General features: G+C 39.2%; 1 protein-coding gene across 5 annotated transcripts in view; it reads left to right on the forward strand.

Moving 5' to 3' along the window:
• The first annotated feature begins 323 nt into the window (after nucleotides 1-323).
• The window catches only part of LOC126248068 (zinc finger CCCH-type with G patch domain-containing protein), a 162,880-nt gene continuing 141,909 nt past the window's right edge, over nucleotides 324-21,294 (forward strand). The window contains exons 1-3 of one of the 5 annotated variants that reach the window (XM_049948710.1): nucleotides 324-380; nucleotides 737-822; nucleotides 19,685-19,864. In XM_049948710.1, the coding sequence (XP_049804667.1) occupies nucleotides 769-822; nucleotides 19,685-19,864 (234 nt within the window). In that variant the 5' untranslated portion in view covers nucleotides 324-380; nucleotides 737-768. The other 4 variants (XM_049948711.1, XM_049948709.1, XM_049948712.1 and 1 more) reach the window with 4 other exon arrangements.

Raw genomic sequence — 21,294 nt, forward strand, 5'->3', positions numbered from 1 at the left:
GATAACTACCTGTTAGACAATGCAGACATTGTTAAGAATCAAAAGACTATATATTTGAACGTAGCCGGGACACAGGGACTTGAAATTCGAAATTAGCACTATTAATCGGGACGCCTGACAACTCTAGCCCATATATCAGTTAGCCGATAACTACATTATGTACTATGCCTATACGTGTGTGTGACAATCATGTATACTCATGGAATACTTACACTTTTTTCTAGATGAATATTTAATACATAATTACGTATGATACTGCTGAGAGGCTAATGAAAAATCAGCGCCAGTTAGAGCGACGCAGTGATCGCTGTTTGATCTTTGCAACATGGGAGCAAATGAAGATCTTTGCAAGTTACTGTCCTATGCTACCAACAGACAAAGTTTGTTTATTTTGTATATCCGCGAAATATGTACTATGGTGTTTTGGTTATGTTGTATAGAAATATATTTGCATATTTTTGAACATAGGTATTGTGATTTAGTTAAATTCGTGTGATGTCGTAAAGTGTATCTGTGTTGTTTGGCTATTATCAGTAACTGAATATTCAATTCTAATTTGTTTTCTCGACGTTTTGCTTATTGGCGACTCTAAACTCTTATATTTCCATTTCGAATTCGACCTTCAGTTGAATAGAGTACAGTATCACCACATAAACGTTACCACTGCCAAGGGATTTTCCGAAATTTAAGTCTTAGTTATTGCTTAATACAGTTTTAATATTTGCATTTTAATTAGGATATGCCAAGTAGGTAAAGTGCTGCAAAACCATGACAACCGAGTATGAAGAACTGGCAGATTCCCTGAAAAAGTATGAAGAACAGGTAAGCATTACCTTATTTTCATTGTTATTCATTTTTTGCTGCTCTTTAGCCAGAAAATGTTGTTGGATAGTGGAGATGAGTATCCTTTTGCATACTTTCTAGTGCTGTCAGCTTTCCCCTCCTTGTGTTTGATTGTGATAGCTGATTTAATTATTTGCAAATTATGTGTTGTATTACCACTTGATTATAAATGTGTAGAAATCCGCGCTTTATGTTCGTTTACATTTTTAGTTTAAGGAATACTTTGACGTGAAACAAAGTTATGCTTTAGTTTCATGTCAAAGTCATTTACGTTCTTCCTCACCTATCCTTTACCAGCCAATTCTGCCCTCGTGAAATTCATTATCATTCTACTGATTTACAAAGTGCACTCAAATGCGGCTGTGATCATGCTGGTTTGATTTATATCAAGCAATACAAACAGTTTGTTTTTTCCAGTAGAAGTAGAGTTGTGGTGCAGTCATCATACGATGAAGTAGTAGAGTTGATGTTAGTTTTTATAAAGTGTGTAAAAGTTTCAATCACACATTTCACATACTTGCTATGTTATTTGAATGCAGTGGAGTTGGCTGTTGATATTCGTTCATCTTACATTTCTGGTTTTGTGTTTATTTAGTTATTCATCCATATGCAGGGATAAATTTACAATGATACAGTATCTGTCATCTTAATACAATGACAATAAACAGCCCAAAAATTATGCGTGCAGAATATAAAGGCATGCTTTAAGGGGATAGGACAGATGGTCAGCTGTGGTCTTGAAAGTACCATCCCAGCATTTGCCAGACGGTACTTAGGAAGACCACAGAAAATCTAGATCAGGATGTTCAGACAGAGGAAGCTCCATCCATCCAAATATGAGGTCATTGTCTTAACAACAGCACTGCCTAATTCAGTTGGTCCTGATTGTACAATGTTCTTAAATGCAAACACAGTTTTGCTCTTCATTGCTGCACATATCAATGATCCCCGCTGATGGCTGTAGAATGAGGCACTTGCATCTATAAGCCCACCCCTTGCATTAACTCCAGTTCATTTAGAAAACTGACTCCTGACCAGTACATGTTCCATGCCACTATTCCCAACCTCAGTCTGCATGTCCTCTCAGTCCACCTGAAAAACTAAGACAGCACGACAACCCCCCTCCAGCCCATGATGAATGATATGTTGAACTCAGAAGAATGACAAGACATTACTATCTTATGCTATTATAGATCTTGGCACATGATTTTCTTGCAAAACCATTATAGCATTGTAATTTGACAAGGTGATGTAGTTATCCCCTTTCGTTATTAACCACTAATCTGAACCATTTAAGTAATCTTTGATTGTGTAGCATGCATTATTTATAAAGAAACTTTTTTTCAAACACATGTATTTTAACAATCTTTTCCATCTCATGTGGTAGTTAATTGTACAACTTTACTTCCTGATAAATTCTGTTTTGAGTTTATTGTTTGTATTTTCGTGGTAAGTGTAAGTCCAAACCGGATGTTGTTCCATGATTATGTTTAGATCTTTGAGTGAAATACTTAGTAATGTTTTCCCTGTTATGCGAATAGATACTGTTTCATCTCCAGGAAACACAGGACTTATCACTACTCTTGGACTTGGCTGTGAGTGGTGAGTCAGTGATAGGGCTAAGTGTAATGTACAGGGAAGGCAGAGACAGGGAGAACTTGGAGAATTACAGAAGCATCAGATTCCACCCGTCTGCTTTGTCCCATGACGTCACCAATAGGGTGGAAATGACCATTCTCAACGTCTTTAATGTGGCACCTATAACGTCATTACATAAACAACAACAAATACGAAAATACATAGAACACCGACAAACATGTCTCTCTCCAAAAATATAATCAAACTAACGGGACCAGCGCGGGAAATTGGGGTTTTTTGGGTGGGGACAAACTAAATATAAACACACCACGTTCTCAAACCATACAAAACGACGCCATAAAAACACCACAAAATTCCCAAATTCTGCTACACTTACAATATTGACAGGAATCGGTCACTTCCTGTCACCTACATAGCTCAACTGCAATTGTCGACACCATAAAATAAAAACCAACTACTCCAAAAATAATCACACTGCAACTATCAATACCACAAAACCATAAGATTAGGCGACTCTGACTCTCCATCAAATACAGATAATGAAATATGTTTGAAACCATGAAGTATTAGTGTAAGATTCAAAGAGATGTCTCCCACAGATGAGATAATGAAAATCCTTGTGATCAGTAGCCAAACCATTGGCAAAAAAGTACCAAGGTTTGAAGCATCCTTAAAAAGCAGTGGAGCTCAGATGCAGAAATTTGGCAAAAACCCATTATTGACAGCAGTGAGATTTTTGGAGTAAATCTGAGTGTATATCCAATGGACAGGCTATTGGGAAGTGGGTGTCGTGTATTGTTTGCAGTAGACAAGAAACTCAAATACACCAGCATAGAAATTGCAGCTGCTTCCGTGATTGTTTGGGCAAGATTCATTATTAAGAGAGGGCATGAACTTATATCCTGGCCTTCTGTCAACCACCAGACACACTCTGAGATGCAATCAAAAACTAGATAAAACCTCAGCTTGATAATACATACCATGGGACAGGGTGAGGTTGATATTTTGGGCTAAGATTGATCACTGCACAATTCTCTGTTGGGTTACTAATTTCCAGCTAATGTGAAAATGGATGTTTGCCTTCTTCAGGTTGGTAGCAACTGGAATGTACTTGAAGTGGAATCTCTATTGTTGAACAAATCTAGAACTGATTTGTAATACCACGATAAAAATTGATTACAATTTCACCCATTTTTGTGGGGTTAAATACATCTGAATGTAAGTGAAAAGCCAGCTGGAGTGGCCGAGCGGTTCTAGGCGCTACAGTCTGGAGCTGCGCGACCGCTACGGTCGCAGGTTCGAATCCTGCCTCGGGCATGGATGTGTGTGATGTCCTTAGGTTAGTTAGGTTTAAGTTCTAGGGGACTGCTGACCTCAGAAGTTAAGTCGCATAGTACTCAGAGCCATTTGAACCATTTTGTAAGTGAAAATTATATGTATGTGCTGGTGTTAGAACATAGTCTTTTATATTATTGTTCAGTTGTTATCTTAACACACAGTAGTGCACTACAAACATAATGTCACATGGTAATCACTATCAGGCCCAAATCCGAAAGCAGGTTCATCAGTGAAGTACAACACTTAACACTCAAAGGACTTTAATTATGAACACCAACTTAGAAATACAACAGAATTGAACTTCGGGATGTAGAATGCTGCTGTTAATGCAAAGATCCAGTATACCAGTATATGGTATGTATTATCAAACTGAGGTTTTATCTAGTTTTTGATGAATGGTCATAGTCCTTGACTTCGTATATATTATGTCTGACAAGACATTATACAACCCAAAGAAATGGTTTAGTAACTTTTCCAATAGCCTCACTCTCTGCACAGGCATAAAAATATGTACCAAGTCTCCTGGGATGTCTCTCACTAAGTGCTTGGCATTATAGTACTCTTGGATCTTGTCGTGGACATCCACAATCCATAAGAAATTAGGATAACTTTCCAAAAATGATAATACTAAATAACTGCACTGGTGGTTGGATTTGAAATAGTGTCCTGCAGTATACCAGCCAGTGATGCTAACCACTATGCCACATTGTGTGCAGTACAGCTCATGGCATTGCTCTTTCTCCCGGAGAAACAGTGACCCACTGTTTCAGAATTTGTCATCGAAGCTGAATGCAGCATCCTGGACATAGATCTTGTCAGTGATCCCCTGTATGGCAGCATTTGTGGAACCTCACCTCCTGCTCATGTTGTAATTTTCTCTTCACTATGAAGTACATCAAAGGCAGCCTCTCCTGTATAAGCTCCTCAGTCTTCTGTTTTCTTGAATGAGAAGCACCCACATCAATCTTTGCTCGAGTTCTGTAGTAGGGCTTCATATGGACATGGCTGGCATAGCTGCACTTTTCTCTTTTTGATGAATGGTAATAGTCCTTGACTTCGTATATATTATGTCTGACAAGACATTATACAACCCAAAGTAATGGTTTAGTAACTTTTCCAATAGCCTCACTCTCTGCACAGGCATAAAAATATGTACCAAGTCTCCTGGGATGTCTCTCACTAAGTGCTTGGCATTATAGTACTCTTGGATCTTGTCGTGGACATCCACAATCCATATGTGAACTGTCTATCTTGCTTCTTTGATCTTGCTAATAGAGTGTTTCATGTAGTAATCCTAAGTATCGTTCTGTTGAAATGGGAACAGTGTATCCATTGTTGTTTCGACCTCGGAAGCGTGGAGTGGAAATAACAGTGTGAAGCCTTTGTTATCTTGCTTTGCTGTGCTATATGCAATGTCACAACACGCATTATTGTAATCTAACATCTCTGTTTGACATCAGCAGACATTGAGAGCATATCTGCCAACATTTTATTAAATCATTCGGTGAGGCCATTTGTCTGTGTGTCATAGGCAGTTGTCATCCTATTATTGATATCACTACGTGAAATTAACTTTGATTTTAGTTTCGACTGAAAACTTCTCCACAATCAGGGAGCATCATTTGTGGTGCCCCATGCTTGAAGATGTTGCCTTCTACAACGAGTCTGCCAGTTTCCAGAGATTCAGCAGTGAGCACAGCTTTGGTAACAGCGTAGTGTGTGAGGAAGTCAGCGAAGACTGTCTATTCCTGTTTGTCGACCTTGCAACCTCTCCTGGATGGAGTGATGCAGCTGCAGGCATGATTAGTACCAGACGCCCCGGAGATAATTGCAACACGTGTTTCAGTTGCTGTCATTGCTTAAAATGGCTCACATAGTGTCTGACAAACCAGTTAGGTTAGGTTAGGAGTATAGACAACTGCAAGGCACATGTTACTGGTTGTAGAGTAGTTCATCTCAGATTTGGAGAGTACCCTGGAAGCATAAGTTATCACCTTTTCCAGCACCTTCCTGAATTTGTACTAGAACTGCACGTATCCCTTGACAGTGGTGTCAGTGCAAGGTTTTGTCTCAGTATTCTTGTCATGCAATGATTGAACTGTAGAAGATATTAATGCCTTCTTAAGGACAGAAAAATATTTCTCGTGGCTCTTCTCGGTAATACGAGCACATTCCAAGATAACTTCCCACATCACGAATGTACCGGGGAGCCAGAAAATCTGTGACTGCTCTTATTTTCTCTGGATTGGGGTGCACACCATCGTCATTAACTAGGTACCGCAAGATTTTTATTCGTTGGGTGACATAGAGGCACTTTTTTGGATACTTGCAGAGGCCTGCTGTCTGAGCCACTTTGTTGTGATTGTCAGGCAGTGTAGATGTTCTTCAAATGTCTTCGAAAAAATGATGATGTTATCCAGGTAGCAAAGATGTTGAAACAGGTTATCTATGGTATGTTAAAAGGTGTCTGGAGCACTACATAATCCAAATGGCATAATTTTAAACTCACAGAGGCCATCACAAGCTATGAAGATAGTTTTTTCCTGGTCAGCTTTGTCAACCTTTGTTTGCCAGTAGCCTGGCTCTATATCCGTAGTTCAGAAATACTTAGTCTTTCATCAATGTGCAGCTGTGGGTAGACACCTTTTTTGTGATTTTGTTCAGCCATTGGTAGTCGACATAGAAATAGAAATGTCATATGCTGTCCTTTTCTTCACAAGGACCAGATAGGAGGACCAAGGTCACTCTGACAGTTCAATGATATCATCATTCAGCACCTTCTTCATTTCCTTCCAAATTGTCTCTTATTCAGCTGATGACACACTACACAAACACTGGTTGATTGGTGGATGATCTGCAGTGATGATATGGTGCTGTACCATGGGCAGCTTTTTCTGTCTCTTCTCCACTCTAAATTTGAAAGCAGATAAGCTAATACTCACCAATGTTGTTCCTTGACCAGGCTAGATACTATTGACAGTTCATAGTAGATTCCTCCATTGTACTGTCTGCAGTGGTAGTGGAGCAAGATTCTTGGTTTGGTTAATCATACAAGTATACATTTAGCGATGACTTGTGTCTGCTCGTGACATTAGTGACTCATTTGTATTTACCCCAATCCAATCTTGATGACCCCATGCCCACTGTGGTCATAATTCATAAAAATTGGATCAATGTGGGAACACAATGTCTTGGTACATCAGCGTAAGGCAGGTACGACTCCAATGGTCCTCTAGAGATCCTGATTACTCAGCATGTCAACAGATTGCCAGGAAAGCCTGAAGAATTAAAAGCTTTGTAGTTTGACTGAACATCTAGGTAGACCACTGGAACTTATTGTTGACAGCAAGATAACATCTTCAACAGCAAACACACATCCAGAGCAGTCTTTGTTATGTGTACTTATTGGAATATCTTCATCAATCTCGAGCTGTGATCTTCCGCAGTCTGTGAGTGTTTGTGACATCTACAAGAACTCCAATCTGCAAACAATATTAAGAACACATTTTGCCTAAACCACAAATTTGAAGCACTCTTTTTCTGTCATTGATAGTTATTCTTGGAGTATGTGGTCCCATTAGCTGGGCATATTTCCCATTTGTTACATTCAGTACAATCAATTTCATCTCACAGAATAGTCTTCTTTAGCAGGTGATGATAAGGCTCCAGAGTTGACATGCATCTTGGTAGGTTGACTGTCAGTGATGATAATGAGATTTCCAGTTCTGGTAACTGTCATCAGTAGGGGATTTTCATCTGTGGCAGCCTCACCTCCAAATGTGGGTGCCTCATTTAGTTTTCCTGCTAAAGATCGACACACCTCCTCCTCAACATTCTCTATTTCGTCCTAATATATGGGGCCAACATTCATGGCCACTATCTCTTGCTTACTCTGTCTGACAATTCTGTTTGCCATAAACTGCTGTATATAACTTCTCTTATTACCTTTCATATGAGAAAGACAGAGTCACAATGGTCTTCCGCAACTGCCATAGGAACCACATTCAGGAGTCAGTCACACTTCTTTCATCCGACTCTTTTTCTCTTGCATTTAGTTGATGTGCTAGCACTGCTGGAGCAATCTCTCAATTATTTTGACATCATTTACCAGAAGAACTTGGAACATCTCTCCTGTGACTTCTTTTGTCAAATGTAAGATTTTATTGTCTTCTGTCTGTTGTGTCATGCCTACTCGTCGAATATGGGGTGCCTAGGAAACCCACTTTCTTGGATCGCTAGACAACAATTCAAGCAAATCATTTTAATGAATTTTTATTACAGTAAGATAAATGACAATACTTAACTTTGAGAATTTACAATGCTGTGTCACAAGCAACGGGCAACAGGCAAAATAAGAAAATCTGTTCAGTATACACAACTCCTAATACAAGTGAAACAATACAGCTGCTGTAGACCTCATAGAACAGCTAGTCTTCAACTCGACCGTGGCCATATGGCATGGCGTGTATGTTCTCTTTGTGCAACCGAGCACACTGGACTCACATTCGATAGGATGACAGTTCAGTCCCGTGTCCGGTCATCATGACTTACGTTTTCCGTGACTTCCCTAAATCGCTCCAGGCAAATGCCGGGATGGTTCCTTTGAATGGGCTCGACCGACGTCCTTCTCCGTCCTTCCCTAATCCAATGAGACCGATGACCTCGCTGTTTGGTCTCTTCCCCCCAAAACAACCCAACCCTTCTCTTTGCCTAGAGGACGCTGCTGTCTTGGTGTCATCCTAGAGAGGGCTCGGCCAGCGTACTATTGGCTGACATCTTCTTCAAAGCCCTCTGTGCTCTACTGTTCCTGACCGTCGTGCCAGCACTTGTCTTTTACTCCAGAACACTGTCACTCTGATTCACAATGTGATATAGAGCCAAAATATTCCTTGTGTAAGATCGTGTTGTTTTCCCATTGTGTTGGACCCTGTTCTTCATTTGTTCTTCCACCAAGTGGACTTGCAGCTGATTTTCAGCAAATGGTTTCTTCAGTTCGACCTGGAATTTGTCCCAGCTAACTACCTTCCCTGTGTTGTTCTCGAACCAGTGTTGGGCTGTGCTGTCCAAGCATAAATACACATTTGCTGAACACATCATGACATCACACATGTTGTATTTGGTGAATCAGTCAATTCCTTCAGCAATTTCATTGGTTCCTAACCATTATTTTGGCAGAACACTTATGGATGCCTGATATGTAGCTGAATTGCTGCTATTTTGGAACCCATTGTTTTCCTGACTATATGGACCTTGGAAACAATGTATGCTTGTATCCCAGTTTGCATCTCTGTAGGCGACAGCTTTTACATTGTCGAATTGAAGCCCTGGTTAAGTACCCAGCATTTCAACTAAACGTGTCATCTCATAACAACTAACAAGTCTAAATCCAATAGCAGGTTTTTCAATGAAATTCAACACTTAACACTGAAAGCAAGTTTATTACAAACGCCAGTGTACAGATAGAAGAGACCTAGACTAGTGGACAATGTGTGCTGCTATTTATACAAACATTGAATATTCCAGAATATAAAAATGTAAGAAATTTGGAGAACCTTCAAGAAATGATAAAAAGTATATAGAAAATAACTGCTGGTGGTTGGGTTTGAACTGGGGACCTGCATCACACCTATTAGTGATGCTAATCACTATGCCGCTTTGGATACAGCTAACCTCACCAGTGTCTCTCCATGTAATGTGTTCAATTATGATGAGTCTGGTGTCAGTAATGATCCAGGAAAATCATTTGTGATTGGTAGATATGGTATGAAGTGCCCTGAAAATATATGCAGCCATTCTAAGTCTGCAACGATATTATTATCTGTGGGTCAGCTGCAGGTGACTTCTCCCTCCGTGTGTGATATACAGAGGTGGGCACATTCAGAACCTTTGGATAGAAAATGGCCATAAAGACCATTATTACGGCAACAAATTGTGTTGTACTGCTGGGAGTTGACTTAGTCATACTTCGCATGGGTGGAGTTACATGGCAAAATTTATGGACTGGATGCATAGATGGAAAATGAAATATCATCAACTGTCAAAAGGGCAGAGTGTGAAGCATTTGACTAATGCAGCAGAATCTTATCAAGAAACCTCTCACAAATTCCAAAGAAACTCCTGTCATATGTAAAGACTGTGAGTGGCACCAAAGTGAATATCCAGACACTTATGGATGACTCAGGAACTTTAGTAAAGGTAACAATGCAAAAGCTGAGGTGCTCAACTCCATTTTCAAATATTCCTTTGCAAAGGAAAATACATGATTACTGTCCCCAATTTAATTTTTGCACCACAACAATAACACGTGATAGAGCTATTAGTGTCAGTTGAATTTAGAAACAACTAGAATTGTTAAAATTGAACTAGGCCTCAGGGCCCAAAGGACTCCCTATCAGATTTTGTGCAGAAATCGTAGCTTACTTAACAGGCTCATAGATCCCTCACTGGTTGGAATAAAACATAGGTCAAACTGATCTGCAAGGAGTGTTGCAAGTATAACTCACGTAATTATTGTCCAATATCATTGATATCCATCTGTTGTAGAATCTTAGAACATATTCTGAGCTAAGATGTAAGGAGATATCCCAAACAGAACAACTTCCTTCATGGTGAGCACAATGGATTTAAAAAACAATCAGTCATGTAAAACTCAACTCCCACTCTTCTCACATGATAGCCTGAAAGCTGTGAATCAAGGAAAGTGGGCAGATGAAGTGTTTCGTAACTTCTGGAAAGGATTTCACTCAGTACCACAGCATCACTACTTAATGAAAGTATGATCACGGGGTTATCAAACAAAGTGTGTGACTAGGTTGAGGATTTCATGGGCGGGAGTATGCAGCATGTTATATTGGATAGAGAGTCATCAACGATTTTAGAAGTAGTCAAGTGAGTTCCAGGCAAGTGTGTGTTGTGACCCTTTCTGCTCATGTTGTATATTAATGAGACCTGGCACTCAGTGTTAATAGTAATCTCAGTCTTGATGCACTTACCTATAATGATGTATTAGCAAGCTGAAAACAGTTACGTGGATGTTCAAACAGATCTTGATAAGATTTCAAAGAGATGCAAACCTTGGCAGCTTGCTTTAAAGTTTCAGAAATGCAACATTTGCCCTTCACAAAATGCAAAAACGTAGTACTGTGTGGGGAATATGAAAGGTGATTATACATAGCCTCAGTTGTAGCAGAGCTGGTGACAGACTTTCCTTCATTGGTAGAATGCTAGGAAAGTGCAGTTGATCCACAAAGGAGACTACTTGCAAAATACCTGTGCAACAGATGTGTGGGTCACATACTAATTGGAACTAACAAGTGATACTGAATATCTAAAAAGAAGGGCATTGTGTACACCGACGCGAGTGTTTGAGTCATGGGAGAGCATCACAGGAATTCTGGAAAACTTGAACTGGCAGACCCTTAAATGTAGACATCAATCATCCCACAAAGGCCAACTGTCAAAGTGAGGAATCTGGGAATATGCTACAGCAATCTTCATATCACTCCTCTATGGACTGCAAATACAAGATGTGACTGAGTACAGTAACCACAGAAGCATTTAAGCATTCTTTATTATGAATGGAATAGGAAGAAATTCAAATATGTGGGGCAATGGGAAGTACAATCTGTCATACAGCCCACAGTGGTTTCCAGAGGATGGATGTAGATGTATGGTTCCTTGTACAACACTGTGCTAATTTTTCCCCATATTCTTATTGATATCATGATATGTTACATAGTCACGTTAGTTTTTATCATTATCATTATAGCTTTTATGACTGACATTTGGTTTATAAATGGTGAAAATTTTGTGATTTGTGTTTGACAGATTTTATCAACTGATATCCAAGACAGAAGGCGCCAGTTGTTGTTGTTGCTGTTGTTGTTGTTGTTGTTGTTGTTGTTGTTGATTTTGGAGGTGGTGGTGGTGGTTGTGATGGTTATCATCTTCAGTCCAAAGACTGGTTTGATGCATCTCTCCCTGCTGGTCTGCCCTGTGCAAACTCTTCATCTCTGCATAACTACTGCAATTCTACCAGTCAATAATTTTCAACCTGTTTACTGTTGTCTAGCCTTCCTCTACCTATACAGTTTTTACCTCCTCACCCCCTTCTTCGCCCAATTCCCTCCCTAAAACCTGCCAAATTGATTATTCCTTGATGCCTCAGTATATGCTCTATCATCCGACCTCTTGTGTTAGTCAATTACTTAATTCCCCAATTCCATTCAATACCTCCCCATTGGTTATTTGATCAATCTGTCTAATCTTCAGCATTCTCCTGTAGATTCACATTTGAGAAGCTTCTATTTTATTCGTGTCTGAACTGTTTATCATTCAGATTTAATTTTTGTACAAGGCAATATCCCATACCTTCAGAAAAAGACTTCCTAACACTGCCTTATGTGATGTGCCAAAACATTGTGTTCCTATGTTCATCCAGTGACATGGTGAATAATGATTGCAGTGGGCATGGGATCATCGAGATTGGATAGGGGTAAATGGAAATGTGCCATCCAGGTAGATTAATCACATTTCAGATTACTCCGGGTCTACACCTACATCTATTCTGCAAACCATCATGAAGTGCATGGCAGAGGGTACATCACATTGTACAAGTTATTAGGGTTTCTTCCCATTCCATTCATGTATGGAGCGCAGGAAGGATAATTGTTTGAATTCCTATATGTGTGCAGTAATCATTGTAATCTTATCTTCTTGATCCCTATGTGAGTGATATGTAGGGGGTTGCAGTATATTTCTAGAGTCATCATTTAAAGCTAGTTCTTGAAACTTTGTTAGGAGACTTTCGCGGAATAGTTTACGTCTATCTTCAAGAATCTACAAGTTCAATTTCTTCAGTATCTCTTTGGTTCTCCCACGGATCAAACAAACCTGTGACTATTCATGCTGCCCTTCTCTGTATTAATTCAATATCCCCTGTTAGTACTATTTGTTGTATTGCAAACTTGAGCAATATTCTGGAGTGATTTGTAAGTAATCTCCTTTGTAGACTGATTGAACGTCCCCAGTATTCTACCAATAAACCAAAGTGTACCACCTGTGTTACCCATGACTGAACATATGTGATCATTCCATTTCATATCCCTACAAAGTGTTGCATACTGGTATTTTTATGAGTTGGCCGATTGCAGCAGTGACTCATTGATATTATAGTCATAGGATACTATGGTTTTTTTTTTTTTTTTTTTTTTTTTTTTTTTTTTTTTTTTTTTTTTTTTAGTGCACAGTTTTACATTTCTGGACATTTAAAGTAAGTTGCCAGTCTTTGCACCACTTTGAAATCTTATCAAGATCTGACTGAATATTTATGCAGCTTCTTTCAGACATTACTTCATTATAGATTACTATGTCATCTGTAAAAAGTCTGAGGTTTCTATTAGTATTGTCTGCTAGGTCATTTATATGCAGCACAAAAAGCAAGGATCGCAACACACTTTCATGGTGCAGACCTGCAGTTACTTCTACATTTGACGGTGACTGTCCATCCAAGATAACATGCTGCATCCTTCCTACCAAAAAGTCCTCAATCCAGTCACAAATTTCACTTGATATCTCCTATGATTGTACTTTTGACAATAAGGGTAGGTGTGGTACTGAGTCAAATGCTTTTTGGAAATCAAGAAATACTGCATCTACCCGATTGCCTGGATCCAAAGGTTTCAATATGTCATATAGGAAAAAGTGCGAGTTGAGTTTCACATGATCGATGTTTTCGGAATCCGTGCTGGTTGGCATTCTGCTCAAAGTACCTCATTATGTTTGAGCTCAGAATATGTTATGAGTTTCTATAATAAAACAATGCCAAGGATACTGGATGGTAGTTTTGTGGGTCACTCCAACCACCCTTCTTGTAGATAGGCGTGGCCTGTGCTTTTTTCCAAGAACTGGGCAAGGTTTTTAATTCAAGGGTTCTACAGTAGATTACAGTTAGAAGAGGAGCTAACTCAGTTGTAAATTCAGTATAGAATACGACAGGGATTCCATCGGGCCGTGGAGCTTTGTTCAACTATAACATTTTAGCTGTTTCTCAACACCACTGACACTAATATCGATTTCTTTTCAGTGGTATGAGAATTAAATTGGAGTAGCTCTCCTCATTTTCCCTTTGTAAAGGAATGTTTGAAAACAGAGTTGAGCATTTCAGTTTTTGCTTTGCTACCCTCAGTTTCAGTTTCTATCTCATGCATTAGGGTCTGTACACTAACTTTGGTGCCACTAGCAGCCTATACATACAACTGGAATTCTTTTGTTTTGTAAAATATCATTTGACAATATTCTACAACAGTAGTCATTGAAGGCTTTGAGCATTGCTCTCTTGACAGCCAAATGTGTTTCATCCAACATCTTTCTATTTATAGCCCTTCACTTTGTTTTATACATATTATGCAGTAATCTTCGTTTCTTCAGAAGTTTCTTTGCAGTGACTGTATACCATTGAGGTTCCCTCCCATTGTGAACTGTTGTACCGGGTATATATCTGTCCAGTGCATGGTCAACTGTTCTTTTAAACTTGAGCCATATTTCTTTTGCATGCCCCTGCCCTGTGCTGAAAGTTTCAAGTTGCTCATTGAGATAATACACTACTGATTTTCTATCTAGTTTACTCAACATATATGTCTTTCTGCTTGTTTTATTTGTCATTTGCACTTTGGTAATCGTTGTTTCCACAAATGTGTCACGGTTACTTATACCAGTTTTGATTTTGACATCTGCAAAGAGGTCAGGTCTATTTGTTGTCATTAGATCCAGTATATTTCCATCATGGGTGGAGTTCGTAACTATCTGTTCTAGGTAGTTTTCAGAGAAGGCGTTTAGTAATGTTACACAGGATGTCTTATCATGCCCACCACCAACAAAACTGTAATTTTCCCAATTAATTGTTGGATGATTAAAGTCTGCACCAATGATTGCGATATGATTGGGGAACTTATGTACAAGTGAACCGAGGTTTCCTCTTAAGTTTTTGGTTATATCAAGGGATGCTTCGGGTGGGTGATAGAAGGATCCAATTATCATTTTATGCCCACCCCTGTTACTGAGTCTTGCCCAAACAATCTCATATGCAGCTTCAATTTCCACCTCAATGGATTCAAATTCTTGTCTACTGTGACAAATACACCACCTCCATTTCCCATTTGCCTACACTTTCAATATATACTTAAATTTTCCCCAAAAATCTTGCTGCTATCAATTTCAGGTTTCAGCCATCTTTCTGTATGAGGTCAACAGTCATGTCTCAAAATGCTGTCATCCAGCTGCTCGAAATATGCACCACAATACACATGTCAACCAGTGCTGTGGGAGACATCTACCTGGACCACCTTGGGACCTGTGATAGTAATCGAAGACACCATGACAGGTGTGGGCTATATGAACACAGTCGTGTAGCGCCTGCATAGCTTCACGGTTGATGTCTTCCCCAACTGCAGTGGCATATCCCAGCAGGATAACTGTCCATGTCACAAGGCCGGAATCATGCTGTGGTTGTTTGAGGAGCATGACAGTGAAGTCATATTGATGTCTTGGCCAACAAATGTGATTGATCTGAACCTGACAGAACACATCTGCGAAGTTATCAGGCACGAGTTCTGTGCCCACAAACTATTGACCTGTAATTTACGGGAAATGTGCATAGCCATCTGGTGCCACTTACCTCTGAAAACCAACGAAGGACTTTTTTACTGCATGCCATGCAGAATCACTACTGTATTGCATTCCAAAAGTGAACCAACTCCCTCTCTCACTCTCATAACATTTACTCAGGAGCAAGTAATTTATTCAGAGAATGATAAGTAAATATTTTGTCTTATACACAATCTAAAATTTTGGTTATGAACCATAGGTTTACAGAAAACAGGCATAGTTTTAACATCCTCAGAAGGGTTGCAGTAACTGATACCTGAGGAGCGAATACAGAGGAAGAAGTGTTAGGGGTGTTAAAATGATAAAGAATAAAATACATTGTGTGACCAAAAAGTGAAGCATTCAGAGGCGGAAGAGGAAACAAAACTTATCAGTATGATGTTGCACTCCTTCTGACCTGGAAGTATGCACTTATTCGACTGGGAAGGGTATCATAAAGCCATTGTATCTTCTCCTGAGGCAAACTGGTCTACAACTGTTGTAACTAGTCCTTGATACCCTGGATACTGGCACTGAGACAGAGTTGACTTATTGTTTCAACATTAGTAGAATGGGAACTGTCTCAAGATCACCACCATACTGACTGACAGTGGTCATCCAGGGCTGCACAAAATGGCTGAACACATTGTGATGTCATTCATGAGCAGTCTGTGCTTCCCAATTGTGGCACCACTCCAAATGCAGCTATTTTTGATGTGGCGTTAACAACTGCCTACACAAGGGATGGTAATTGCCTAGCCCAGCTGCTAGTCTATGACTAATGGTACAGGGTAACACACAATGTTGCATGGAGTCCATTACTTGTTCCTGGATAGAGTATGTAGATTTGAAGGGGTTATGATATGCCTAGTGCACAATATATCAATCCTCCCTTGCAGTAATCAGACATGCTCGACTGGAACCTTGACAATGAGTATGCCTTCCCTCACATTCCCGTGAAGTCTAACATCAAGCCACTGTCGCATCCGTATGCCCTGCAAATCTGGATGTTGCACAATTGAACCTGACAGCCAAGTGGACACACACAGTGAGGTCACTTTCAAACTCTGTCAATTGCTGATAATACTGTCGCACATGAGTATGCAACATTTCCATGTTCTTTATAGTGATTACTCCACATATGATGCTATTCACACCCCTTGTATAATCTATTAGGCATGGTGACCACACTCATGTACCCTGATGGGCATTTTACCCATCACAGAGAATTGCAACTCTTGATCATTTACATTCCACTGATGATGTATGTGTGTACGAAGTTACATTTAAATCCCACCATGTCTCTGGGTGCTTTCTGTCAGGCAGTGTACAATTCTGGCCATTAAAATTGAAACACTAGAAAGTATGACTGATTACAAAATTTTAATTATTTGTAAATCGCATAGAAGGAAGGGTACATAAAGCCATCGTATCTTCTCTGGAGGCAAACTGGTCTGCAACTGTTGTAACTAGTCCTTGATACCCTGGATACTGGCACTGAGACAGAGTTGACTTATTGTTTCAACATTAGTAGAATGGGAACTGTCTCAAGATGGTATTTGTAAGTGTTTTTTTGGGTACACAAGGTGGCAAATTCCGTACATAGATCGCTCTAACTTGACTGGACATTGAGTCTAATTGAGCTTATGTGACAGATACAATTAAATTGTTCTGTGCTACTTTATCTATGTGGTATAGTTTATCATAGTGGCTGCTGAGTTGTGGTGTCCTAGTCTCATGGCAACCCACAACGAGATGTTTTCAGTGGGAGAGAGATCTGGAGTGTGTGCTGGCCAGGGCAATAAACACCCTCTGTATTGAGGTAGCAAGGGCAACATTATTTTGTTGCATTATCTTGTTGTCCCAACATATCAGAAATGTAATGGCTGCTCTCCAAATTACCTCCTTTGTGTATGACAGTTGACTGTGGTGTGTACCCAGTGGCACCTTATACCATAGTGCCAGATGCTGGGCCTGTATAATGATTATGAATGTAATTGGCACCATTCATTCTCCTCAGAGCTCCCACACATGATCCATCATGATGTTCTATGCAGAACTGGCTCATCTGAAAAGATGGTGTGGTGCCACACCTGTGTTCATTGGTATCATTAAGTGCACCACTGTCAGATTTCTCTCTTTGCTGCCACATCAAGGGAATCCTCAATAATTGTCACCATGCTGACAGTCTGCAGTGCTGCTGACAGCGTTGCGCTCTCTGTGTGGATACTCGTCTCGATTCAAACGAGCCCACTTCCTTACTCGAGGTATGTGACACGGTCATATGATTCTTCACAGCTAGGTAAACAACATATTTCTACTCTTGGGTGCTGGCTGCATGGTTTCATCCTGCATGACATTCAGTGTAGCTCTCCTGAATTCATCGATTACATATTCACATGGTGGAAGTTGTGGTATCCCGGCAAACGTGAGCAGCAAAATTGCAGAACAATAAACTGCGGTCTCATAGGCCACGAGCCCCCTGTTGTTGAACTCCTACACATGTTGGTAGGTATTTCTCCTTCTTACTCATTGCATAACATTATCTCCTCACAAACCAACAACATTCAATTGTGATTTATGAATGAGAAACCCACCGCATAATCTTAATCGAAAACAGCTAACCGGCAATGGTTTACAACCACTAAATATGTACAGGAATTGGATATACTTCTCAATCTGGGGTATCCCCGTGAACTATGTCAGCACACAAAGGTTGGTTGATTCTTGGGACTTTGCCCACTTTAAAGGTAATGGAACTCAAAATTGTATTAAATCATATAGAATATGAATGAAGAAACTCCATCATTTTTGGTTTTTAGGGTTTTAAAAAAGTACACAATAAAATTACAAAAGTCCAGAATGTACAACTTTTTTGCCATCACGTGTGAGATTGTGAACTTCTTTTCTGAACTCCCAGTTTGTGAAAGGGCACAGACAGTTATTGATCATGTGTAAAACATGCTGATCATAAATCACTTCCAACATATTTGAATGTCTGACATCGAATCTTGTTTATTGTTATTGTAAATGAAACCTTGATTGGGAACTGAAATCACATAAAACAAAAGGGTCAGTTTGTTAGGATCATTCAGGTACGGGGTATAAGAAAGATCTCTCCAGCTGCTGGATCTGTGAGGGTAGTGGCCAGCAGTGTCAATATGAAATGAAAGACTTAGATGGAATAGAATCCATAAAAAGCAGGAGGGGTAGGATGTAGTGCAAGAAAGGAAAAGAGAATGGATAGTAAAGGTTAAACTTTGTGAAGAGAGGCAAAGGTCCAAGTAGGAGGGGAAACTAGAAGAGTAGTAGAGAAGATAATGGTGACAACCAATGAAAATAAACATGTAGCAGAAATCAAGAATGCCTTGTAGTTCTAGGCTGGGAAAAGTAGTGATTAGAATGCCCAAAATGTGTAGCAGAAACAGAAGTACAATTTTTTCCTCACCAGTATGCACTATTTCTTTGAGCTCATTCTTGACAACTGAAAAATTCATTATACTAAAGTCATTAGTGTGTGATAATATTACTTAGGTATGATTTATATAGGAGTGCTCTCCCGAGTTTTGTGATGGATACCATCATGAAGGTGCACACAGCTTTGTAAAGAAGAGAATTTGAAGGGCAGTAGGCAGTAACCAGAAGTTTTATTAAGATGCTGCACTTTGAACCACTAACAATGATGTACTCTGAGTGGAACAGAGATAATTGTAAACATTATGGATCACTTATCAGGGCATATGTTTTAAAAGAGAACCTGGATTGTGGGCTCTTGACCTGGTCAGTGATGCATTACAGAAGCTGTATCCATATGCATCTTGTAAGAATACTCCTGGTTTCAAATATTGTTGATAGAAACAAAATTTGCCATACAAGTAATTCATTAACTATAGCCCTATTAACTACAAAACTTTATTACAGTATACAGTGCAGCAAGCAGATAATGGAAATATTCATTGTAAGAGCCATTTCAATTTTACCCTTTTGTCAAATGTAATAATGAATGTACATGTCAAAGTTTCCACATTGAGACTGTTGAACTTTCTGAATCTCTGCCCCAAGAAAATTAGGAATGTAAAACAATGGGTAATTTTTACAATGTAGTAGCTTCAGTAACATAGCTCCACTAGGTAAATAAATGATTTTAGTCTTTGTTAGAAGCTGCAAGTAGATTCTGTGTGATGATGTATGTTAAGAATTAAGGCCTTTTTATGGGCAGGCTATCAGCCTGATTTACTAATGTTTCTTCCTTTTTTTTCAGTTGGCACAAATACAACTTGCAGTGGCAACTACTGGGCCATTATCAGATCAAGACAGTTTGCTCATACTACAAGAACAGATGACTCATCTTATCGCATTGACTAAAGAAAACATGATTCAACTCAGAAATAAAAGTAGTGATACAGTTCAAAATTTGTCAAATGATAACAGTGAAAATGAGGTAAGAAGAATTTCCTAGTAATGGAGCAGAGAGAGAGAGAGAGAGAGAGAGAGAGAGAGAGAGAGAGAGAGAGAAATGATTTTTAGCTTACAACTGTAAAGGACTGAGCGGATAATTCAAAACCTGATTGTATAAGAGCTATGATGACTGACCATTAAAGAAACCACAAATTGGGAATAAAAATGATGAATAAAACGAGAACTGTAATGATGATGATTGGATAATAAGAAATAGTTCATCATAATTACTCTTAATAAAACATTTTGGGTGAGAATTTGAATTATTTAAAAACATTTAAATTACATTTAATACATTAACCACCCTCTGAACCTGAGGTAATGTTTGTTAAGCCAAGATGCTGGACTCAGGCAGGAGGATGATGGTTCAAATCCTTTTTCAGCCACCCAGATTTAGGTTTTCCATCACTAATGCAAATACTGGGATTGTACCTTTGAGAAAGACATACTTAATTTCTGTCCTACAGCCTTCCCTAATCTGAACTTCAGTTCTGTTCCCAATGACCTTGTTGTCACTAGGACGTTAAAGTGTAAAATTCTTCCCTTCCTTAATTTTCTTCATTTTTGCATGTCCTTGTTCAGTTTCTTTGTTCAGCTTACAGTATGTCTCCCACTCCCAATTTTCTGTATAAGGGCATTGTTCTTTTATTTCTGACACTTTCCACACCATTCACATTATTCAGTCTCTCCCCTGCTCCTTTTTTCTCATAGTCATCTATCTTTATCACACTTTCTTACTTTTTTCCTCATACATTCATCTATTCAGTTTGTTCTTTCTCACTTTCAGATCACCTTTCCTTCCTGCACAAAGTGAGATGATATGTTGACAAGACATTGAACTCATATTATGAGGATCAGGGTTCAAATCTCCAGCTAACCTTCCAGATTACAGTTTTCATGTTTCTATAAATTGATTAAGATGAATTTTGGAGTGGTTCCTTTGAAAAAGGCTTGAGTGATTTTCTTCCTCACCTTTGTACTGTAGGCTTATATACTCAATTTCAAATGGTGTCACTGTCAACAAGATGTTGAATCCTACTCTTTATTTCCATTTTCAGTGTTGCTTAGTGACCAAGTGCCTAATTATTGGACTACAGATCCAAAAGTATGGGGTTTGATCCTCAGTCAGTTACAGAATTTATCTGACAATTCTGACAATTATTGCTTGTTTCACATCAGGCATTGATTTTTATATGTATAAAATGCTGAACTCCTTTATCATTCAGTGTCCATATTATATCATACATCCCTTTATAACTAGCTGGGTAAGCCAGTTGACAGGCCAGGAGGACGCAAGATCATAGCAGTTTCAATAAAACTTTGCGTATTATAGTACTTTGGTGTTCAAACCACCCTTCAGGTTGAGGACAGCTTTACTGTTATGAGACCACATCTGTAGTTTCAGTTGCTCCA

Source organism: Schistocerca nitens, chromosome 3 (assembly GCF_023898315.1).
Source record: "Schistocerca nitens isolate TAMUIC-IGC-003100 chromosome 3, iqSchNite1.1, whole genome shotgun sequence".
Classification (NCBI taxonomy): domain Eukaryota; kingdom Metazoa; phylum Arthropoda; class Insecta; order Orthoptera; family Acrididae; genus Schistocerca; species Schistocerca nitens.